Source organism: Pinus tabuliformis, chromosome 3_2, assembly GCF_031772625.1.
Source record: "Pinus tabuliformis cultivar Carrire ecotype Pingquan chromosome 3_2, CPIR1, whole genome shotgun sequence".
Lineage (NCBI taxonomy): Eukaryota > Viridiplantae > Streptophyta > Pinopsida > Pinales > Pinaceae > Pinus > Pinus tabuliformis.
Window position 1 is genome coordinate 466,303,101 of NC_142302.1, and position 25,876 is coordinate 466,328,976.

At 38.9% G+C, this 25,876-nt stretch overlaps 1 protein-coding gene across 2 annotated transcripts in view; it reads left to right on the forward strand.

Moving 5' to 3' along the window:
- LOC149181300 (uncharacterized) overlaps nt 1-25,876 on the forward strand; it is a 78,597-nt gene that overhangs the window by 39,649 nt on the left and 13,072 nt on the right. For both annotated transcript variants that reach the window (XM_089416550.1, XM_089416549.1), the window contains exons 4-6: nt 9,245-9,355; nt 10,700-10,779; nt 13,369-13,405. In XM_089416550.1, the coding sequence (XP_089272676.1) occupies nt 9,245-9,355; nt 10,700-10,779; nt 13,369-13,405 (228 nt within the window). The remainder of the gene's footprint in view (nt 1-9,244; nt 9,356-10,699; nt 10,780-13,368; nt 13,406-25,876) is intronic.

Here is a 25,876-nt window from a genome sequence, read left to right on the forward strand (position 1 = left end):
TTTTTGGTGAAGTTAGCCCTTAAATCGGTTTTTTTCCCGGTTCGACCCGGTTGCCTAATGAACTGGCCGGTTTGACCGATTTTTGGTTCATGCTGGCTGGTTTTTAAAACTATGGTCATTATAACCTTTGCCTTCTCTGCAATAATACCAGGGATCTGCTGCCTATAGTACTGAGACACAATCACACCCAAAAGCACATACCAACTCAGAATTGTGCTACTTAAGGATAGAAACCCTTCAACTTAAATACAACATTCTCATACCTCAAGTCCGGTGTGTTTCTGTTGTAGGTTAGGCTGACTGGTTAGGTCTTCTGTTAGCCCCCTGTTAGCCCTTCCTTTCACGTCTTCAAGGCCTCCAATAGCTGCGACATACCTCTCTTGTCTTATTGCTGCTACATGTTGGCTGTAGGGTCAATCTCCAACCCTCTGTTAATACTTTCGACCCTATCCAAGCAATGGAACAAAGTTCGGCTCTCTGTTCAAGTTATTATTGAGACTTGCGGTTTCATCATAAAGGGAGGTAGCCCCAAACGAGTCACAAAAACAACCCAGATTTGCAGTAGGAGTCTCGGCTTGCCTGCACCTATACTCGGCCTACTCAAATAGTCATAGAGAGGACAAAACACAACTTCTCCTTCCTTTGTTTGGGCTCCTTATTACTGCGACTACTTCTGTCCACAAAAGCTCTGCAACAAGGTCTTCAAGCGGAGTCGAAAATTGTTCTGTAATTCTGCCTTAGGAAGATTGGATGATACCACAGACTTTGCCTCAGGACATCACACAGTGTCATAGAAATGAACACCACAACGAAACATTCAAAACTCAACCTTCTTTGATCTCTAGAGCGAGGGAAAACTAAATGGATTTCTTACTATCCTTTCCTTCGCTTAGAACAGAGATAGATAAGCAGATTGAAGTGACTTCTAGTGGTAGACGAATAGACTATTTATATCCTTCATGGGTAGGCCGACTTGGTCACTTGTGGAGGTATATTTAAATTTCAAATTTTTCCCGCCTTGATAAGGTCATGCCTCATAAAATTTCTTTTGAATAAATAAATATTTTTCCTTATCCAAATTTAGTGATTTTTAGGTCGATTTTGATCCTCTCGAAAGAGGATTTCAATGCCATAAATATCTTCTTTAAATGAGTTGCCCAAAGAGGAATTTGGCCCTAGTTGCTAATTTTAACACAAGCTCTATCTCTCCACTAGATTAGAGCACAATTTTGGGGAGGCAATGACTGTAGACACCATCATCATTGTCTCACAAGGCACATGCCCCATCTGGATGTTCACTTGGTATGTCCTTTTAGGATTATTCTTGTCTTGGATAACCTATTCTCAAATAATACCCTCTTCAACCATTCTTATCTTGGATACCCTGTCCAATCCTCAAAGAGTGTCGGTTCACAGGATTACTTCCTATCTTGGATTCCTAATCTTCAAGGAGTATTGGTCCCTAGATGCTTATCCAATCCTCCATTCTACCTACCAGTGGCTTCACTAAGACTTACGATTGTTAGTCTCAGTCTAGTGCATGACACATGGAGAATATGGTGTCCCTCATCACTCCCTGTCAATCAGAGAGGTAATCCTTTCTCCCTCTTAATTAGGGAGACTTCATCCATAAACTTTGTTTGTTTTGTTCATCATCTGCAAGTCCTGTCGTGGAGATCTTTGAGTATTAGTTACAGGGTTCCTTCTTCTTGCATCATCATATTGTTCCCGAGCTTCAACCTTCTTGGATGTTGTGGAGCCAAACTTTTATCTTTGTGACCGGGTCCTTGCCATCAACCTTACTTATCACTTTCCATCTACGATCATTTGTAGTATCTAGTATCTTCATCATCAAAAGTATCTTGTCTAACCAATCAATGTAGAATTTTATTGTAGCTTTTCCTATCCAACGGGAAAGTGAGCTTCTTCTAGATCAACATCGAATCCATCATGATCGATGAGCTATCTTGTATCTGCTACCTTTTCTGCCTTTGTAGTGTACATAATACTGCCATATATTCTTTGAAGCTATTACTAGTTCAAATCATGATGGCCTTTCTTGATAAGATGTCAAATTTTGCTTCTTGCTTCTTCTGATGTCATCATGATCTGTTTTCAAATAGTACCCAGATTCTTTTTCAAGCTGCTTATTACTCATTGTGCTTCTGGAATATTGTATCTAATAGAATCTTCACAGCGCCCACTGAAACTATTATTTCTATCTTAAGTTCTTCAAGAGACCATATTGGATGTTGATCAATATCATGCTATAAGTGACATGCTTCTAAGTGTCAAGTAACCATAAGAAAGAGTTCTTGTCCATCCAATTACGTCTCATGCTCATGTTTCTAAGTAAATTTCTCCATCCAACTCTTTCTACCAAAATTTTACTTGAAGGCATGAATCTACCACCTAATGAATAGCTTCTATTTAAAGATATGCATACCTCCTTTTCATATATCCATCTAGATGACTTCCTTCTGAAAGAACTGCATCTTTTCTTGAAGATAATGTCTATGATGAGACTCCTTTCTCAAGCTGAGAGGTGCTTCAATCATGCTATAACTCGACTATCTACAAACTTTTATGATGCTGGCTCTCTTTTTCTTTGCCATGTCACAATAGTTCTTTTATATGATGAAGGATCTCAACAAATATCATCATGGACCTTGGTGGTCCCTTTCTGCTAAATGACTGCTTCTATAACATGATGCCAAGTAGTAGCTACATGAACTGTGACGTGCATATATTGTAAAGTAGCTAAATGGTCCAAATCCATCTATTCTTATTCTGCTAGCTCACTGCTTCCAATTGACTATGTAGACTCTAATCCTTCCAATACTGCATGCTTCTTTTCATGATGCCACAATTCCTTGTTAATAGAGTGAAGATCTGCAATAGTAAAGATATTTAAGGTCTTCATTATTTGACTTCTTTTCTTGTTCTTCATTTTCTTCGGTGATGTAGGCTTCACTTCTTTCTTTCCTCTTATTGTTCTTCTTATTTTGAGGATCCTTAGGACAATCTCTTTTGGGTTCCATATTCATTGCATCCAAAGCATTGTACTGTGGACATATCTTGTCTTCCACGTGGTTGATTGTTGTTTACTTCTATTATGTCTTTGATGAGGTTCAAATCTACCAAACCTTCCACTCTTCTTCTTTGATCTGGCAATAAAAGCTTGAGACCTTTCATTGGGTTTAGTGTCATCTTTGGCCTTCAATCTTGTTTCTTCTATAACACAGAGACCATAGCTCATTGAAGCTTGGAGTGTCCTTTCTAGAGTTTATGCTTGATACAAAACTGCTCCATTCTGGGGGTAAAGCATTGAGTATACAGGTAGTCAATTATGAGTTTGAAACAATTTTTCCAAGTCCTTGAAGTTGATCCCTTAATTGTGAAACCTTCATAAGATATGAAACCAAGTCTTCATCATTCGATACCCTTGACTGGTATAGTCGATTTCTTAAAGATATTTTTTGACTTGAGGTACTAACCGAATATAGTTTTACTAACTTGTCATAGATTGCTTTAGATGTACTCAAATTTGTAATGAATGAAATGAGATGTTCCTTGATGGCTTCAATGAGAATCCTTTGAGCCCTAACTTATCCTTTAGTGTACTTGATCCATTCTTGAGTCTTATCTTTTTCTAGTTCTGTAACTTTTCCAAAAACATGTCCATGACTTCATTTTCTGTAAGTATCAAGTCATTATTCTCTTCCATGCTTAGAAGTTTGATGATCCATTGAGCTTGTTGCTTTCTTTACAGAGTGAAGTCATTTGATTTGAAGACTGAGACATAGAGAATCATATAGTACTTGTCAAATAAGTGTCCTTGATGATGTCTTCGAATATTTAGATGCTCTTAAGATCTTCAAAAATGGTTCAAAGATGTCTTAGAATGATAACTTCTAGGATTGTTGGTACAATGGTGGCTTCAAGCTGCTTCAAAGATGAATGATGTAGCTTCCAAGAGTATAGATGATGCTCCCAGTATTAATGCTCGTTAAATGATATGTTCTTGTAGAGATGTCTTAAAAAATGAGTGATGATCAAAGAGCTTTCAAGAGAAAGATTGATACAAATACCCAAGCTTCTTAAGATTATGAACTTAAAGTAGAACACTTATTCAATAATGATTCAATCACAATGTCAATTTGATCTTAATGCCAAAAGTAACTTAAACAAGATTTAGAAACTTAGAGCTTAGATGTGTGAGTGTCTTAAGTGCAAACTTTGACAATTATTAGAGCTTAAGACAAGACAAGCGAATGTTAGATTTCCAATAATCAAAATCAGTGTAATACTTTAGAAATATCAACACTTATTATCCTTATGACAACAGTAATAAAATCACTTTAGATTTGAGAAACAACAAGCCTATGATAGCCACAGATGATCAATGAGATGCCCAACACTTTTCTAATGTATGTTATGAGTTTTAGCCCATTTTAAGATGCAATGTTCAGACTTATATCTGATCTGATTTAACTTGCTACAACAGTAAGTAGAACAAAAAATCAATGAGTTATTTATGCCACAGCAAGTGCCAAATCTGGCCCAAAACTTTGAAAAATTTGCCAAAAACTGAAAAATTTAGCTTTAAGCCCTTTTAGGTGTGTTATTCAGAAAAATTCACATTTGATCTATCACTTATGTAGAAATTTCTAGCAATCCAAAATTTAGATCCAAGCTAGATCCTTAATGCCCAAGTGGCCAAATCTCTAGAAAATTTGAATTATGCAATCTTAGAGTATACTGACTGACTTAATGTGTTTTTAAGGCTTATGTATCACTGCTATGAATTCACAACTGTAAGAAAATAGTGAGAAATTAGGGTTTAGAGAGCAAACCCTAGGCCAAAAGCCTTGAAGATCACTTTGCCCAAACTTGCCACAATTTTGCAGTGACGTTGCCACCTGCAAATCAAACTTTTTGAGCCCAAAATTCTGCAAAATCCACCACGAATTCAATTCCAAAATTTCAGAAGTGGACTAAGGTAATATAGGGCTAGGAAAAGGCTAAAAGGAAGGGGAAAAAGGCAAAAATAAGCTTGCGACTATGGTCAAGAGGCCTAGTAGGCCTCACGACAAGCCTAAGAAGGCTGTCGTTAGGGAAAGGAAGGGCCTAAAGGCCCACTAGGGGCTGTGGCCTAGGGTTTTGAGGCCCTGAGGCTTGCGATACCCTAGGGGAGGCCTCAAAAGAGCCAGTCGCAAGTCCTTTAGGGCTGTGGCCTAAGGGAGAAAGTGAACCGAGGGAAAACGTAGGGGCCGAGGGGAGAGAGGAGGCTGAGGGAGGCTTAGCGGAGTAGGACGGAGGTTGAGGAGGGAGGAAGAGAGGCTGCAAAAGAGGATGGAGGCCTGAGGTAAAGGAAGAAGGGCAATGAAGGAGGCTGAGAGGGAGAGGGAGAGGGAGAGGGAGGCCTAGGAGGGGAGGTTGAAGCCCCTAAGGCTCATGGCCAGCCTCAAGGAGGCTAGAAACCTTGACGTAGAGTTTTAGAAGGCTGTTGTTGAGGGTTTGGAGGAGAAAACTAGGGCTAGGAGCCCTAAAAATTATTTTGCTTCAGCTCTTCAATTTTCTGAAAATTCTATCGTGGACGACCCTCCAAAAAATTTTAGAGACTAGATCTTATCCTCAAGGGCTTAGATCTAGCTCTATTCTAACTTCATCTCTTGACTTCCCCTGCAAAAATGGAGATAAAATGCCTGAAACCCAAATATATACAAAAATCTTCTAAAATCCCAAAACCTCAATCAGAAAAAATAATATGCAAAATTAAATTACAAATCTATTTATAAAATTTACAAATGTACAAGGGTTTTGAAATAAATTTTGAGAAATAATTTTTGAGGAGTTTTTTCTTTGATAAATGGCTAAAAACACTTTAGAAAATTAATGCACACTATAGCCTTAGGGAAGTTTAAATCAACTACATAAATATTTGGAATCCAAACAAGGTCGGTTCATGCCTACAGTTTGTGAACTTGGAGACCAAGGACCAGGGAACCTGCAAACATTATATATATATATTTCTCAAGAAAATTTGTTAGACAATATGGCGAATCAAATCATATAAGATAAACCCAAAATCCATCAATAGAATGACTTTATCCCCATCTAATGAAAAGACAAATTCTAGCATTAATCAACACAATATAGTAAAGCCTGTACCCAACACATACCGCAAAACAACGAACATTGAACACTTTGAATTGCACTCCAAAGTCTTTATTATGATCCAAATAAATGTTCCCAGTGGGACAATAGTGTTACATCAATGCTTCAACAACAATTTCTTAGCCAAATCTCAGTTGACTTTGATATACAAATGACTCTTTATATATAAATAAATCCTCCAAGTGGAAAAATAATGGCTAGTTGGGTTGATCCTCGTCAAAATAATATTGGCTGTTGATAAATCCTTGATGATCTTTTAATCTTCGCTGCTGAAAATATTGATTTTTGAGGGATTTTCGAATTTCTCATTAAATCCATTTTTTGTTGGCTCAAAATTAATTATTTTGAACTGATTTCCTCAAAAAGTTGATTTAAACTTAACTATCAAGGTCCAAGGGCCCAATTTTTCTTGAAATATCCAATTTTCCCTTGGTGGAGGACTTCCCAAAATTAATTCTTTTGATACCCATGATTTTTTCCACTTGGATAATTTAATTTCTCTAGACTTTTTTAATTTTGATTAATTAAATTCTGGGTTCAGGATTTTAATTTAATTTTGCCATAAAATTTAATTAATTGACACTTGATGGGATTAAATATTTTTTCCACCCTCTAATATTTTATCCATGGTGTCTAAGTATGAGGGACCACACACAAATATTCTTTATGTAAGATTTTTACAAATTCAACCCTCAAATGGAGAATACTCGTTTGGCTTAGACCCTCAAATTATATCCCCAATTCTGCGACACAATATGATCCAAACTTCTAGTAGACCATGCGATTTGTGATAAAATGATTTAGCCAATTGGCTTAAATTATTCCCAAATCACTTTTACATAAGACTTGACTAGAACACTAAGACTCACCTAAGACTTTGACGACAAATTCCACCCTAGCTTTGGGGTGAGGTTGGAGGGAAAAACTTTGCCGACCACTTGTGTTTAGAAACATAGATGAGGTAGTGAGATGAAAAACTTCCTAGGATGAAATTATCGCCGAAATAATAGCCTTACCTAGGTTGTTACATACATTCATGGTCTTACTAACATCATTTACATTAAAAATTTGCAGAATGGGTTTGCAATAACATAGTGTTGACAACTGATGATCTCGATCTTTTGAAGAAAAATATGGTACATCTGCTTCCTTGGAACTTTGACAAAATGTGTGCAACACCGCCCTAAGAAAAATAAAAGGAAACTTAACAAGCACCCTATCGTAGCGGTTGCAACCAAGATTTCTTCGATCAAACCCTGCATCTCTAGCTCAATTCCTTTTCTATGCACATGTGAGCTCGGACCCTACAATTTCAGACTTGTACGAACCAATCCGAAGAAGAGAGGGATCGAAGCTCCAAGAGAAGGAGAATGAATGTTTGATTGATGTGTCCAAATGAGGTTGATTTGCCTGATATTTATATGCTTCCAAGAGGTGCTCAATTCTTTTTTAAAACCGACCCGTACTTTTGTGCATGTGGGTTTTCACCTTAAAAATACATTTTTTTTTAACCAAATAAAATTCTTCCAAGGGCTAGGAGGGGTCTTTCTTGATGAGGAATGCTGTCCAAAGGAGGAAATTTGTCCCTGAACTGCCAAATTAACATAAATGGCGCAAGTTTGAACATCATACAAATTTCCAGTGATGTGCATTTCTCAAATTAAATGCATAACCTGCAATGGTGCAGACATTGACCTCTCAATTGATTACGCTCAGATGACAAGCAATTGTTCAGAGCACGCCGTGAAATGGAAAAACCACAGATCCTTTGTTAATACATATAAGGTATGAAGGTTCTGGGTGGCAACTATAAGTCCAAGTGCATGGCTGCTACCTCTCAGAGTGCTCCTTATCCCATATAAAATAATTACCTTAGTATCTTTCATGCTAACAAGGACTCGTTTTTAATCTCATGGGCCTCTAATGAGTTACTGACTGTTTGTAGTAACAATCCTAATTGTCTCAATGGTCGCACACCAACGCTAATACTCATATTTAGTAACACATTATGACAAAACAAAAAACCAAAAATGACAGAGACAGATTATGAACATAATCGGAATTTATGACACACATTGGAATACTTGATGCTAACTATTACAACCATTGTTTGCTTCTTTGATTGCAACAAGCTCTTTTTAGCCTTTTAAATTTTGATGGTCATGTATCATCACAGTAGTGGTATTTTTTGCTAACCGGGCAGTATTTCTTGTTGAGCTAGTTGTATCTGATGTTGACTTGGTTCTATCTCCGTGTTTTTATTAACTTAGCTGATGGTCTTCTTATATGTAACATAGGTTTCAAATTTCAATGCATATAGATTTTTTTTTTTGAAGTTATAGAATATCTATTTAAAAGAGCTGTCAGAAATAGTGTCAATTTCTTGGAACTTCTACCCAAGTACAGTGGTCATAGTGTAGTCATCTCTTATAGAAAGAAGTTTTTGATGATAGGAAACATCGGTGTGTATACCATAATGTCTTTGAGAAATATCTACGCTGAAGATATTCGAGGTGGTTACCATAATCTTTTTCATTGTTTCTAATGTTTTTCATTCTTCCATTGTGCAGCCTTTATTTTTGTTCTCCAAAATATCACTTCTTGATCATTGAGGGAACAACATTTGTAAATTCTCTTAATATTTATAAAATTCCCACGTCTAGATACAACCATTTTATGTGGAATTATGGCTCATTTTATGTTCTTATAAGGATTTTTCCAAAATCACATTTTATTAAATATTTAATGACAATTTGTGGTCTAGTTATGAAAGTGTAACGTAAGCATTTGATGTGCCAAGCATCATCAAGTGAATGGACTTTTCACTAGTTCCTTAAGTTTTTTTTTGTACATGCATATATACCCTTTAAGCTGCTCATAGATATTAGAAACAGCACATATATCATTGTCGAGTTTCAAGCTAATAGCATGATATGGAAGTGATATCTCTCTTTCTGAAAGTGTGTGTATATATATATGTGTGTGGATGTGTTTTCCTTTTTTATTTCATTATGCATAATTAGGGTTTCAAACATTGATCACATTTTTTACATTATTTGCACAGCTATTGTTGGCGACATTACTCCCTCAGATGGTATACCCAAAGAAGAAAAAAGCAGAAGAGAAAGGGAGGCTTTGGATGAGATGTGCAAACTCCTTGGCGGAGGACTGAGAGGTGCATTTTCCAATAAGAATCATATTTTATTTATTGATGTTCATGCATTTCTAAGTCTCAATCTAATTCAGCTATACACGTGTTGGGACATACAATAACATTTTGATCTAAAATTACAATTCAAATTCAATGTTTCTTTGGGTGGTTGTTTCTCATTTCGTTCAAATGGTTGCAACCAATGTTATTGGAACCGGACCAGTCAACCCCAAAACTGGGAACAGGATCGGAACCGGGAAAAACCAGAAAAAAACTGGTTGATCAATTTTTTTTTGAAAAAAAAAAACATATATTCATGCGCACTCATATGAATCCATACCATTATACACAAATATGCATAAGTTTCTCATATATATAGCAAGGGTGCATGTAACCAAAATAGAACCGAATGCAATCCATCTTTGAACCAAAAATACATCCACAAGAAAGGCTCTATATGGCCTCTAGAGTCCAAAATATTTCATGCTACAACAAAAAAACTACATATCATCAAATCATTGCTGATATTGCGATCCTCATAATCAATATCACTATCTAAGCATTAAAATGAGATAGAAAAGGCTTAACATATGAAATTGAGATTTTGTTTCAGTGATGAGTACATTTTTAGTAGGGTTACGACAGAGGAGTTCAACAATAAATACCACCAACATCGCAGTACATAGAGGGCTTGGTGCTCTTGATTAAATGCCAGTTCCATACCCTCATACATGACAGAATCAAATGGCAGTGTTGCATTTCCCCCAATCCTAAAATTCTGAACACTGTTCAAGTCTGTTGGATTTTGAGTGGGATCTAAAATTCTGCTTTCTTCATATTAAATCCAATGAGATTGGAACCACCTGCAAACATCTTGAAACAATTGATGGTAATCTTAAAAATTTAAGAATTTATTTTTCTTTTCATCATTTTAATTTAAGATTTGAGAATTTATCTTTATTTTTCATTTTCGTCCTTTACTTCAAGAATTTAACATTATCATCAATTATAGAGCATTAGTAGAGCCTTAGGGTTGAATATTAGGCTGGTCCAATCATAGATTATTTTTCTTTTAAAAGAAAAATTGCGGTCCAAGGGTCCTTGGTTGCATTGTACAGAAGCAGCTGGTTTGGTGAAAAAAGGCCGGTTTGGTACTGAACCGGCCTTTTCCAGCTCTGTGCCACCTGTCAGACTGGTTAGAGGCTGAAAACAGCTGGACTGGCCAGTTGAATCGGTTCTGATAACATTGGTTGCAACCATGTTTAGCTTTAACAAAAAAAAATATTGAATAGAGATATCAACTAGTCCTTGTTTTTATGTCATGAAACGAGCTTAAAAAGCTGCTAATTCCTGTAAGATGCAATGCAGCTGCGGAAATAAGAGAGTTATGGAATGAATATGAAAATAACTCTTCTCCAGAGGCAAATATGGTAAAGGACTTTGATAAGGTATGCTTATTGTTATTTCTTTACATGAGTGATATTCTTAGTCGTTTCCGGTAATGCTAATAATTTAGATGTGTTAGGATTATGATGAGGTGCATTCAACAATGTTTAAATGATTAGTATTTCATTCAAAATTTCAGAGGTTAAGATTATATGAAGATCAAATGGTAGTGCGTTATGTTGGAATAAGAATTTGAGAGGTCACTGTGGCAGTTTCCAGCTTGGATGGGAGTTTAAGGAAATACAATATTATCCACACAGTAGAGAGAAGTCACGGGTAAGTATAATTATTGGCAGTAGTTGGAGAACATCTTGATAGAGAGAAAATGAAATGAAATTTAAACTAATGTCCTCAGGAGACAAAAATGAGTGTTAAATAGCAACATGAAATGATGTAGGTATATAAATGGGTTAAAACAAGAAGGGTACCCTAGAAGTTGAATAAGATTCAGTGCAGAGATATAGTCTTTGATAAGGTAAGATGAGATAATTTTCTTAATGTCCACAAATGTGAAAAAAGGCAGGCCAGTGGGACCGAAAAGTACAACCCATAGTGACAAATTGTAGGAGTGCTTGAGAAACTAATAAAAGATAAATGCTAAAATGTAAATCATAAACTAATATAAACAACTGAATGAGAGAGATAAACTAAAAATATTACACTCGAAATAACAAGATAAAAGCTGCATATCCTCAGAAGTAGGTGTAAAATGAGAAGGGGTGGGGGAAGCCCATGCTCCCATGTCAAAGATAGATGCGGATGTAGATGAGAAAGAGGATGGTAATGTCCCTGCAGGATTGTCAACCATGGTGAAGGAGCTAATACATTGTCTAAATGTGTCTTCAGGGGAGAGTCTAGATCTGAGAGAACCAGGCTGTGGAACCCTAGGAGGAAGTCTGGAACATTTTGCCAATACTATCCTGAGTCCTAACTTACAAGAACCTACTTCCCTTTTAATGTGGAGAAGAACCAGTGTCATTGTCATTCATCCTGTGAGTTGTTTATAATATGTTGGAGTTGCAATGTTATTGAGTCTATATCTGCTATTGTAATGAATGCCAATATAGTTGATGTTCTATGGGAAGTACATGTGTCTTCATACCAGTGTCTGTTATTCTCTGTAACTTGTATCTAGAAATGGTTCTTATTGCCTTTTATATGTTCGTGTTTTTAATTTTTTGTTGCTTGCTTATTGCTCTCCTCAAACACTCTTTACAATAGACATTTTCTTATTGATTTTGCATGATCATATGGAGGAAATGACTATAAATCACAGCACTGGCTGTGTATTAAGTCTAAACACAAATGCCAAAAGTTCTTGTTTTGTGTGAAGAATTTACTCAGAATTAACAATAAACTGTAATGCCAATCATTAATGCTTCAGGTAGATGTTGGTAACAATTTTCTTCATGCACTTCTCGACTCTAGCTCATTTCCCCAGGATAGCATCTTCAGGAAAATATTTTAGTACAGTTTTGGCCCATTGCATTGGGCTAGCATTACTATTTTGGTAGAATTTTGGCTGTCAGTTTTTATAAAGCATGTGCTCATTAAACAATACTAAGCTTACAATAATGATTATGATCTTTGAGTTTACTTTGCTTTAGACTTTAAGGAGGAATCTTGGGTCTTATTTGGGTGCTTCTACTCTTTGTTTGCAATAGGACGTATCTTCCTAGAGCATTTGTTGATAAATTGATATGGATGGAAGAACAATGTGAGCAGTACATTTTTTGCACCCCTGTTTTATCACCAGCTAAATGCCTATGTCCCTTGCTGAGTATCAACTAATGCTTTCTATAACTGAGATTACAAGTAGCCTGTGGAGACGTGTATTCTTGATCTCGTCCTACTTTGGTTCATGTGCAAAATCCAGGAGAGAACACTACAGTGTTTGAGAAAGACATGATAGATGCACCAGTCATGGCTATAAAGGTTTGCAATGAAAATAGCCCATAGTGAGGCACCTTTAAAAATTATGTTGCATCAATGTGCATTGTATATTTTGTTTGTATACTTAACCCTCCAATACACGCATTCCTTCTATTTTCTATAAAATCTTGTTTTATGTACTTTCTACGTTCTTTCCTATTTTTAATGCATCTTTACCTCAATTGAATTTAGATTGATGGTTGTATTCCTAAGTTGCTATTGGAAATCTACCTGAAAGTGCTACCAAATACTAACTTTTGTCTACAGTTATTGGTTGCTTGTCATTTCATTCATGTTCTTTGTGTTGTGTGTTTCACCATGTCTCACTTCTTCAGAAGTAGCAGCCTGGATGGATAACTGGATAGTGGATAATCCTGAGACTATGAATGATAAGATGTCTGGTAGTTTGAAGTAATAACATCTTTTGTAAACTGACTGTTTTCCTATTTGTACATTAAAGAATGCAGTGATCTTTTGTTGTACGTTCTTCTATACTGCCATTAATATGGGCATCAAGTATGAGTAATAGAATTAATGTGAATTTTTCAAATTGGAAGCTTGAGTCCCAGTTTGATATTTTATTATTTATTCATTCACCTGTTATCTCTTCTTCATTTGTTCAAACGAGGGATTTCTAATAATGTTCTTTTATTTGTCAGGTAGAATTGATTCTACAGGCGTTGGAGTATGAAACTGGTAAATCTAATAACACTTCGAAATAAATTTTTCTCAAGTAGATTTGAAGTAGGCATTTTCTTTTTTCACTATCTGTTCACAATGATTGACATTGGAGCTAGGTATATATTGTTCTCAAGTCTTTTGTGTAAGCTTGACACACACAGTTCTAGCCTCTAATCAATTCTCTTTAGTTGAGAAACTGAGTTTTCATTGTTTATGTTCTTTTCCATATTTTCAAAGGAGGGCAACACCTCTGCATCATGTCCATCAATTCTATCATTTGAGAATTCGAAATCATTTAAATCATCAATCTGAGTTTTGTAAACTTGTGAAGTGTATGCACAATATATGCAGGATTTAGTTTCTAAACTAGTTATAAAGAATTACTTTGAAAGATATCTATTCTTTAGCTACAGAAAACAGAGGAAATGGGAATTCAAGGGAATGAGCACAGCAACGATTTTAAACATTTCTAAATCATCATCCTTAGAATCTCTTACCGTGAGACCATTACAGAATTTACGATTCGGTTCTGTAATCAATGCTAAATAGTCAACAATTCCTGTGGATAGTCTTTACTGCGCTTTGCAATCATACTAACTGTAAGAAACAGGAAATAAAGAACTTGATTCAAATAAAATCACACAACTTAAAATAAATGAAATTTGTAACAGGAAAAATAAGCAACACACTCCTCACTTGGGGGGCCCTCCGGGCTTGGTGAACACTGCTGATTGAAGTTAACTCAGTATACACACAGGTTTATGTACAAATCATAAACAAAAAACCAAAAATACTTTATATAATATCAGAATAACACATAAGAGTTTACATCAGTTCTATATCAAATTCTCCGTTTCCTTGAAGGTTCTGACTACACATAATTATACAATGTGTATGAGATCACATAGATTGATTTCTCATGGATCTCAAAGCTCGCCATGTTATTTTGTTGCATCGGACAGGTGTTCTAGTCTCGACTTTGGTCAGAGAGTTTAGAAACACAAGAGCTCCAGAACCCAGAAAAAGTTTTAGGAGCAAACACCTAGAAATGCCTTAATTAATTTAATTAGTTAGTAATTAAATTTTTTCTAAGTCTAACTTAGGAAAAATGATTAATTAACAGGAATTGATTGAGAAGGGTGAGATTTCTCTAGAAACTCACATGGATCAAACCCAAAGACGATATCATAGCCATGGTCTGCCTCTTCATCTGGTCCTGATGATGAACCACACTTGTTGGTTCGAAATTCGTCGGCCAAAAAATTCTCTCATGTGATTTCTATCGAAAGACTTTGCTTAATAGATTATAAGAGGTCGATGGGGTTGGAGCAAGACACACGGGAGGTAAGCCAATAGTGTGGGTTCCTTGGCAGATCGAGCTATCCAACCACAAAGGTCGAGCAGAGGAAGAGCGTGCAAGCCAAAAAGGACGCAAAGGTGTGGAGGCAATGATTCTGGAGGAGGTTTCTAGTTTCGGAGAGTCAGGGGAGGAGGCCAAGCTATTTCCACAGGAGGCCATGCAAGGACTGTGCTAGCCTCAAAAAGGAAATTTGGTTTTGCTAAGTGAGGTGGATTAGGCCGGGAAAATTTTCCAGAGGGCTGAACGATCATTTCTAGAGCAACAATAGTCAGTCAAAGGTAGATTCAAGGCAGATTCGGGTAGTGCGTGTGGGTGACTACGCAAGGCTTGCACAAAAGCTGCACAAAGGGGTCCGAGTTAGCTAGTTCGAGTGGCCAGACTGAGTCGAGATTGCTTGTGGAGGAGGGTAATTTCGCTCAGACATTTTTGCTAGTATTTGTCTTAGAGAGGATTGCCAGCTTGGCATCCATTTCATTGTACTCAGAATTTCATTGCTGCATAATAATAAAACCCTCATCTGCTGCACCGATTTTCCGACATTGGGTTTTTTCGGGGACAATTGTCCAAAAATAACGGTGTCATATTTTTGTGTGCGCTAGTATTTTCTCAGTTTTCAACGTTTTTATTTCCGCAATATTTTTATGGTGAAGAAATTGTAGTGTGAATTATTCGTTGTTTTCCGTAACAAATAAACTGCTTAATAATTAACCGGTTAGAAGAATAATTTCCAATCGCTGCATTTCAAGGGAATTTTCATGTGGTATCAGAGCCTTGTTGATCAGATACCTTGCAGCACAGGAAGGCATTAGAGGGAAGAAGTCCCAAAGGAGCTGATGAGCAATAGTAGGCAGTTGAGAGTTGTTCACAAACAACTCAACGGAAGACCCTAAGTGTTGATGCATTGAAGATGAATGATCAACTAGAGGGAAGATTTGTAAGCCGTGTTCAGTGACCTAAAGGAGTAAGACCATTGATAGACGCAGAGCTGCAAATTGGGAGCAAACAGACCAACGCTTGTGTTCAAGGTACATCAAGAGGAGTTGTGATTGTGCAATACATTAGATAGAATGTCAGTGTATCTTGTTCATGGCAGTTTGGTTGTCATAGTTGTTGACAACAAAGCCCTAGTTTGTATTCTTGTATCAGTGGATGCATGAGGACCATTATCTTTGGTACGGGAGCCCTAAACAATTGTATCCTAGTTTGTGAATATAACTAAGTTGGGTTGTTGAAAATTGTAAAAAGTTGTCTATATTTGTGCATGTGTTGATTTATTGTGATTTATATTCCGTTGCGCAAAGTAGTTTGTTGTGGTATATTGGATTGGTAGTGTCAGTGATTCTAAGACCCTAACCTAGATTCTAGTACTATGGAAAATTAACAGTCTGCTTCTCAAAGAAGGGTTGGATAGTGGTCTAGTAGCCCTGGTTAGTGCAGACAAGGGGCTGGAAGTAGACTGAGATCTACATGAGGACCACTGAGGACTAGAAAGTGCCTAGATCAACTAGGCCGAGTGTTGGAAGGTAGATCAATGGCTATAATGAAGTTTGTGTTAATTTTCTTAGGGCTATATTGTTCTTTGTTGTTGATAATTGCATTTTTATACCATATATCATTTACATATGCATTCACCCCATAACATCATCACATCATTAGCAATTATGTAGAAAGAAAAATATCATCTACTATGTAGTGGAACAATAAAAGGAACATCAAAAGAAAAACATCTACAAATAGAGACACCAGGATTTGGTCGAAGACCAGGGAAAAATCCCACAAGGGGGAAACCCCGAAATTCTATTCTTCTTCTTCTATTAGATATTCATCAATTGTTCAACTGAGATACAAAGTACATCCATAGTGAGATATATCATTACAGCAAGCCTACTAGGGCCACTCCAAGTCAATTTATAACTTTGATTATGAACAAAATTATGATAATCAAACGAGTCTAGGAAGGCTTTTGCCATATCACTGTTGCATAAGTTGTCATATAGCCTTATTCACATATTGTTGCTGTTAACCTTAACTTGAAGAATGCAAACTTGAATGTAGGAGAGCTATATCATATAGAGACAAGCCATCAATGTAGTGAGCTATAGAAGAATTGGAAGCGAGTCAATTCCAGTGAGACATGCGAGCCATACCACCGGGCCATGCGAGCCATACCACCGGGCCATGAGAGGCTTGTCACCAGGACATGCGAGCCTTGTCACTTGGTCATGTGAGTCATACCAATGGGCCATGTGAGCCATATCGCTGGGCCATGCGAGCCATACCACTGGGTCATGCGAGTCATATCATTGGGTCATGTAGGTGGTCCATGTCAAATATCTTGTGCGAGCCATTCAAGTGGGTCATGCCAACCATCTAGTGTGGGCCATGCTAACCATCTAATGCGGGCCATGCCAACCATCGTGTGCGAGCCATCTAGGTGGTCCATGCTAACTATCTTGTGCAGGCCATGCTAACCATCCTGTGTGGGCCATCCAGGCGGGCCATGCTAACTATCCTGTGCAGGCCATGCTAACCATCCTGTGTGGGCCATCCAGGCGGGCCATGCTAACCATCCTGTGTGGGCCATCCAAGTGGGCAACGCTAACCAGCCTGTGCGGGCCATGCAGGTGGCCCATGTTAACCATCTTGTGCGGGCCATGCAGGTAGGCCATGATAACCATCCTGTGCAGGCCATCAAATCGGGCCATGCTAACCATCTTGTGCATCCCATCCAAGTGAGCAATGCGAACTATCCACTGCGTGGGCGATGGGCCATCTGAGCTAGAGCAATTCACTTGAAGTGATGTGATACAAAAGATACAAGCTGCTGTGATAAAGGATCAAGTCACATGATTACAGTGTGTGCCATATACAAGAAATGCGGATAGCAAATGATCCACAGTGTAAGTCGTGCAACAAACCTCAGAGAATTTGGCTACAAATAACAAATGCGACTTACAACACAATGATGCATCGATCGTTGTATTACAAGTCACGATGCAAGCTATAGGTAGAGCGAGCCACTGTTGGATAGACGAACCTCATAAAACACTGAATTGATGCCCAGACTATATAGAGAACAAAAGTGCGAGCCTTATAGGACCTGTGCGAGCCAAACCATAAATATATGCGAACCTCATAACAAAATCCATATTGAAATGCGAATAAGAATATTGAGCCTCAGAATTGAGGCTTCAAATCATTTGATTAATTCTTCAATGAGACAAGCGCTGCTTTTTATATAATTCGAAGTGGTTTCCTTTTGTGAGGCTAACCTTTAATTTTGAAGGGAATGTTCAAATTTCCATTTTTCATAATTTGTAAATCGGTTTTTCCAAACCATTTCTCTTTTTTTGTTATATAGAATAATAAATTGTTCTTTGACTAATTATAAATGCTTTCCTAAGGGTTTCTATGGGAATTCATCTCGAAGTTGCCCAAATTTCAACAGTTTGTCAGGTAAAGGAAGGGGTTGACAACAAGGTGATTAGTGCCTGTTATGATCAGGGAGTTGAGTCTTTATTGATGTATTCATCTTGGTGTCTTTATGCTTGTCTAGTACAAGAGTGAGAAGACCTGGAGGTTACAACTTATATTGAAACCTTTGATAAGAAAGTCGTAGGGTTTGTGGGATGAAACCCTAGAGTAAGACTTGGAGTGCTGATGCAAGTGGAGTTGGTGTGATGCATACTTGGTTTATCTCCTTGATAGCATGTGGAATGGCTTTGTGTTGATAACTTCATACTAGCTTGTTGTTGTTAAGTCTTTGGCGTGGCTAGATAACTCGATGAATGGCTTGCTAAGCTTAATCTGCAGGATGAAGAAACAAAGGAGTCTAAGCTTGATGGGATTGCATATGGACTTAATTAAGGAGGAAAGGATCAAAAGGGAGTTGACAATTCCCTACAACACACAAAAATTTCTTCTGTAATCAAGAGATACGTACTTCATATCTTTCTCCCTTGATTATTGTTATTTTTCCTTGGTGAGCCTCTTCTCTTTGTATTTTTTGCTTGGTTATGATTATTTCTTCCATGGCCTCCTGAATGAGATTTGCAGGCACATGATGAAGGCTGCCAAGGCAACGATTCCGGCAGCAAATGGTAGTAGCAGGAAGAGCAAAGCAAGGCTTGTGACAAGAGGGTTCTACCAGTAAGACGGAGTGGACTACAAGGATAATTTTGCTCGTCACTAGATGATCAATTTTTTGTATGACCTAAGGGCTCGAGCACATACTGAGCAGAGTGATTGGTGTTCAAAAGGAAGAAATTATATAGATTGTTAGGACATCCATGATCGTGCTAGATGACAAGAAGAGCTTCCAGTTGTGACGGAGCACACTGTCAGGTAGAGTGGAAGGAGCAACTTTCCTAGAGGATGTCATGGGTTGAGATTATCAAGATGCATAAAGACATAAGGTCTCTAGGAGCAGTATGCCCTCTTTGAGGAGATCATGTCAATAATAGAAGGACTTGCTTACATGATAGAGGGAGCAACAACAACAAAAGGTCTTGATTGTGTGACAGAGCAATGACAAAAGGACTTGCTTGCGTGATAGAGGGAGCAACAGTGGCAGGAGGATTTGCTTCCATGATAGAGGGAGGAGTCAAGACTACCACAGGAAGGCCTGCTCTAGCGTCAAAGGGAGTTGGCCTTAGAGATGGAAATGAAGGATTTGGACCAGATACACTATTTCTTGGGATTGGGGATTCAAATTTGGTGGTGATGTACATGCAGTTGATTGGATCCTTGATGTACCTCGTTAACACCAGGCCATATATTTTCTTTGTAGTGAGCACCTTGAGCCAGTTTATGGTTGAGCCAAGGCATGTTCAATGGGTTGCAGTGAAGCATGTGTTGAGGTACATGTGTGGTACAATTGGATATGTCTTGAGATATGTCTCAAGTGGTAAAGTGAGGCCGCAAGATATACAGATTCAGATTGGGCTGAGAGTGCAGAGGATAGAAAGAGCACATCAGGGTGCTGCTTCAACTTGGGATCAACTATGATATCATGGTTTAGTAGGAAGCAAACTTTTGTCTCACTTAGTACAACAAAGGTGGAGTATATCGTAGTTAGTGCCGCAAGTCAGGAAGCAGTGTCACTTCAGAAGCTTCTTGCATGACTCTTTAATCAAGTCACTTCACTGAGACATGGTGTAGAGAGGAGAAGTGGAGCTCCAATACATATACACAGATGAGCAGATTGCAAACATTTTCACCAAGCCTCTGTTTAGAGCGAAGTTTGTATACTTTAGAGATAAGATTGGCATGATGCAGAATGTTTCTTTCATTGAGAGGGAGGGTTGATGTCTTTGTAGGATTAGGGAAGACCATCTCCTAAAGCCATAAAGGACTTTGGCTGGGTCATAAATGACTTTGACCAGAAAGGTGAATGGCCCAAGGCAATTACAGGGGCAAGTTACAAGATTGGATAGATCTTCTCCTAAGAAGCCAAAAGGACTTGTATAGGTCATAAAGGAATTTGACCCAAGGAGATAGATGTAATTCACCTGAAAAGCCATAACAGAGTTTGGCTGGGTGAATGGTTCTGTTGTAGCGGCTACAACCACCCTCCAAAATTTTGTCTTTGATTTGTTTTGGAGCCTCCCTCCTTAAATCTTAGCAGCTTGTCTTGCACTGCTCAGGTACTTGTGCTTTCATTTGAATTTATTTGTCGCTTTACAACTTGTGTTCGCTTACTTGCTTTGCTGTCTAACCACAAGCTGACCCCCCGTGACTTGGTTGCATCCGGTTCTTGCACTGCCTTGGAAAACTGTGCAGTCCTAGAGGGCAGCCAACCTTGCTCTCAAGAATTGCGCAGTGCAGCCCAACAGTGAGCCTTGCTCTCAAGAATTGCGCAGTGCAACCCAACAGTGAGCTTCGGCTCCATAATTGCGCAGACCCAACTGGGAAGCTGCGCAGAGAAGTCCAGGCCAACAAGTGAGCCTTTAAATCCAGAACTACGCAGACCCAGCTGACAGCGTGTCTTCAGCTGGGAAATTGCGCAGAGCTTGAGAGGCAACCTAGAGCCACTTAGCCCAGAAATTGCGCAGAACCATACTGTGCTCAGAAACTGTCAGTGCATGAACCAGAGAGTTGCCTGGTCCTCCCCAGAACTACGCAATCTTTCTGGGCAGTGCATGGCAGTGTTCCCGAAAAGCAAGAAGCTAAGAGGAAAAGCATCCCTGGGAAGTAGGGAATCTATTATTAGCTTCCTGAAGGTGACACATTTCAATCTTTAGAAGTTTTTGTTAAGTGTCGTTGTTGTCCTTGATCTCAAGCATATGTGTCATGAACTCCATTGGTCAATCTATGTAATGGACGCCTCTAGAGCTCACTTATGCATTCGATCATCAAGCTCTAGCTTCCCTAGGAGATCAAGGGGCCTTCAGAGCATTGTCATCGCTTTTCGGGGTGAGTTTTGCTTTTATCACCTTTTGCTGCTTTTTTTGTCGCTTTTGCCTATTTAGCTTGTGAGAGTGTTGTTTCGCTCGTTTTGTTGAACAACCACTAGCGTTTTAACTTGTTTTAGCTTGTAGAAGTGTTGTTTCAAGTTATAGATTGCCTTTCTCAAGTGTCGCATGAGTTTTCCCGTTTTTGCACCAACAGTTGCTGTTGCGGCGACTCCCTTCACATGCTTCGTGTTCCTTCAGTTTGATCCATTGTTGCACTTGTTTTACATGCATACATCTACACTTAGTCAGATTTGCACTCATCCTTACATCATCCTTTAGATCTGCCTGTTTGCACACTCCCCATGGACAGATCTGGGCTCCCCTTGCCCGGGTCTCACATTCACTTGCATGCACTGCACAATCTGGCAGCTCAAGGCCTCTGCCTTGGCTTCTGGAATTGCACAGAGGCTGTTTTGGGCTGTCTCCAACTGCGCACTACTTAGTTCCAGGAGTCAGTCTCCTAGCTTGGCCACTGACACAGCGCAATGCGCAGTCTCTCCCAGGCCCTGTCCTTGATTGAATTGCACATTCCGCAGTTCCAGTCAGCAGGCTTCCATATTGACTTCTGGGACTGCGCAGTGCGTAGTTCGCATAGTCATTTAGTCACCCCTTGTCAGTCAAAACTGTACATTTTGTCATTTCCTCTCATCAGATGCCCTAGACGCTGCTTGATCATGCTGTAAAGTTAAATTTGTAAGAACTAATGTTTGCTTCCATGAGTGTCTGTCCTGTTCCACAGGTACCACACTCGTGAAGCTTTTCTTTCCAGCAGTCATTGTACCATGGCACCAAAGAGAGTTGCTTCAAGAGCGACCACTGAAAGCAGTACTGGAGAAGCAGTTGAGCAAGCGCTAGTTTACTTGCCAACATATGAAGATGCCCAACTGTTTACAAAAAAGGAATCAACACTAACATGGCAGGAAAACCAACAACAGTGGCAAAAGGCAGTAAACCGGTACAGGATCAGGGAAAGTGGAAATTGTTGACGTAATAGAGGGAGGACAAAGCTGCAGAGGGAAAGCGCATCCAATCTTCATGCAGGAACTTTAACAACAGAAGCAAAGGAAGCACAAGACACAGACAATAGAGCAGAGGAAGAGAAAAGAACAGAGCTTGTAGGTAGCAGAATTGAGATCGCAACAAGCAGAATGAGAGTCAAAGGAAGAATAGAGCTGAGAAGCAAAAACAAGAAGAAGAACAAAGGCAAGGCGCAATGACAGAGCAACAACGCTAATACAGGTTGATGAGCTGGAATAACCAACAACTGAAGAAGAGAGTGAATAGATGTAGGTTCCCTCACCAAAGCTAAGCACAAGAACCAAGTCTAGTTGGAGGTCGACAGGTACATGGAGCAGTTGATGCGCGAGGCCACTAGTGATGACTTGTAGCTGAGTGCAGACAACATGCAAAAGTACGTTGGTGATCCAACCATACTCAGGACAATGCTGAGTAGGTTTCCGGACGACATAGACACAGGTTCCAAGACCACATGCCCGGATGCCATGGAGGCAAGAGTTCGCTTTCAGCAAGTCACCATTAAACAGTTTGGGGACATCACAACACAGTACCAAGCTTAGCATCAGTACATGACCAAGAAGCATCAAGTGGATGTTGTTGAGTTGGTCTTTCCCCAAACCTCGGAGTCATAGTGTTTTGTCTTGTTAGGCTGTCTCTAGCCTATTTTGTTTCACATGGGTACATTTGGAAAATTGTATTATTGTAAATATGTTGTAAGTGAAATTCCAAGTGTCACTAGTGGAATGTGAATAGTCACTATGTAATGTAAAGCAATGTTTTAAGACTCCGACTCCGACTCCGACTCCGAAACGGTAATGACTCGGCCGGCTCGATTTCAATGACTCGGTCGTTGTAAAAAATACATTAAATATTTATTTTTTTTATAAAAAAACATAATTTTAAATATTTTAAACATAATTTTAAAGATTTTCATTCATGTTTCCAAACACACAGCATTATAATATAGATGGAAGACAACATATGATCAAAGTAGGCTCATGAACCAATCCATTATATCAAAATGGTACCCAATGGCAATACATAGTCAACTGTCATACATGATCAAAGACTCAAAACAAAATACAAATAACCAAGGAGGCTAGAAATGGCCTCTACAACAAAAGTAAACTGTGATGGTGACCAGACTCCAATACTAGTACTACTGGCTAGTAGCTACTGCCAGAGGAGCCAAGATCATCTCGACCAATCTCTGGATCATCATCATCAGAGTCAGACAAGGGGCCCCATGGCTCCTCCTCATCATCATCGTCTCCAACTGCAACTGTAGAAGTGGTGCCAGTACCACTAGCAGGCTGTGCAGTAGATGCAAGCTGAGATAGAGTAGATATGCAGCTGCGCTTCTGTCGTGGCTGAGCAAAGGAAGCACCTACAACTGGAGTCCTACTCCTTGCTGGCTGTGAGACTGAGGCTGGTGGATTGGGATCTGCATTCAACTGAACAGGCTGAAGTGGATGTTCAAGTTCATCAAGATCCTCATCAGGATCAAACTCTGGTGGACGACTCTCCACTACCCAATCTGATGTTGGATCAATGTCTTCCAACACAATGGGATCTGAATCAGGTCTTTTGTTCAGCAATTGGTTTCGTCTGAGCCGAAGGTTGTATTGGACAAAAACTAGATCATTCAACCGTTTTTGATCCAAACGGTTTCTCTTCTTTGTGTGAATCCTCTCAAAGACAGACTAATTGCGCTCACACCCAGATGCCCTGCAAGTTTGACTCAAAATACGAATTGCAAACCTTTGCAATTGAGGGCACTGGCCACCAAAGGCCTCCCACCATTGTGCTGCAAAAAACATAGGAGTGTAATGAATTATGAGTTAGATGAAGGCTGAAGCTCAACAAAATTACAAATTATATCTAACTTTCAAATTATAAATGATTTAACAAACTTTAATAAAAAAAGTAAAACTGTAAAACCATTAAGAAATTGAAAATTGAAATTTTTGTTTACCTGGCTCATCTGCTTCTCTTGCAATCTTTGCTAGGTTCTTCCCAAAGGTACCTGTTGCATTGCTGAAGGATGTGACCTGTTGATGTATCTCCAGCTGATCAGACTCCGATGGGATCATGCGTTCAATGCAATCAACCAGTCCATCTCTGACCTCCCCCCTCAAAGCTCCTGACTCCTTAGCTTTATAATGATACCATGGGTTCAAAAAATACCCAGCTGCATGTATAGGGCGATGGAGTTGATTGTTCCATCTTTCATCAATGATTGCCCAAATGGGCCCATACTTTGCCACTCTATCCTTGTATGCTGTCTTTATTTGCTCCTTTGCTTGATCTATAGCCTCATAAATGAAGCCCATAGCCAACCTTTCCCCATCCACCAACCGCAACACCTTAACTAGTGGCTCAGCAAGCTTCACAATCTCTGCTGCCTTTCTCCAAAAAGTTTCTTCATGGACTTTCCTTTTCAATTCTTTGCCTTCTGGTTTGTTAGACCAATTGCTTTGATTCCATTCATCACTGGAAAACATCTTTTGCAAGTTTCTATGTTGGGAAAGCATAGATTGCAATGTCAAAAAATGTGTAGCAAATCTAGTGATGGCAGGCCTAATAATATCCTTGCCTCCAGTGTGTTTCCTCATGAGACTCAAAACCAGTGCATGATTGTAGATAAATTTTGTTATGCTTTTGGCATTATCTACAGTGTTTTTGACCCAATCTAATTTTCCAATATCCTCAAGCATGAGGTCTATGCAATGTGCAGTGCATGGGGTCCAAAAGATGGTCTTGTGTTTTTCCTCTAACAGTTTGCCAGCAAGAACATAGTTAGAGGCATTGTTTGTGATGATTTGAACAACATTAGCCACCCCCACCTCCTCAATAACCTCATCCAATAGCTGAAACAACAAGTGGCCATCTTTTACCTTATCAGATGCATCAACTGATTTTAAAAACATGGTTCCTGTGGGCAGAAGACAAGAAAGTTTATGATGGTACGGTTTCTTTGATCAGTCCATCCATCTGACATGATGGTACACCCTGTTCTTGCCCATGAGTCCCTGAACTCTTGCAAATACTCATTAATGGATTGAATTTCTTTCTGCAAACGAAACCCCCTTAGCTCTTGCATAGTAGGGCCTTTGAAGCCTTTTCCAGCAGCATGTATGGCATCAAACATAGGCTCATAATATGGTGAACGAGCAGCATTAAAGGGGATATCAGCATCATACCACCATCTAGCTATGTAGTCACAAGCAGTCTCCCTCAATTCTTTCTTCCAATGGTCATCTAAAGTGGGCTGAATTTGACCTTTACTAACTTCAGGACCATGTGCATCTGATGGAGAGGAGGGAGTGAAATAACTTTTGATAGTCACATCACCCTTTGTCAAATTCATTCTACCCTTTCCCTTATCTTGAACAGAACCAAAAGAGGGAGGAACATAACGGAAAGGGTTGGATGCCTCAGTTTGAGGGATAGAGGAAGAACCCTCAAAATCATAGTGGGGGTTGGTAGCCATCATTTTTTGTATCTCCCTCTTCCTCCCAATTTCAGCCTGTATCTCTTTTTGCCTAGCCTAATCTTCTTTAAATTTCTCAAAGCTGGCCAACAAATTCTTTTTAATCTCCTCAATTTCTGATGAGGTACATGGGGTAATTTGGCCTCTAATCCCTGCCAAGT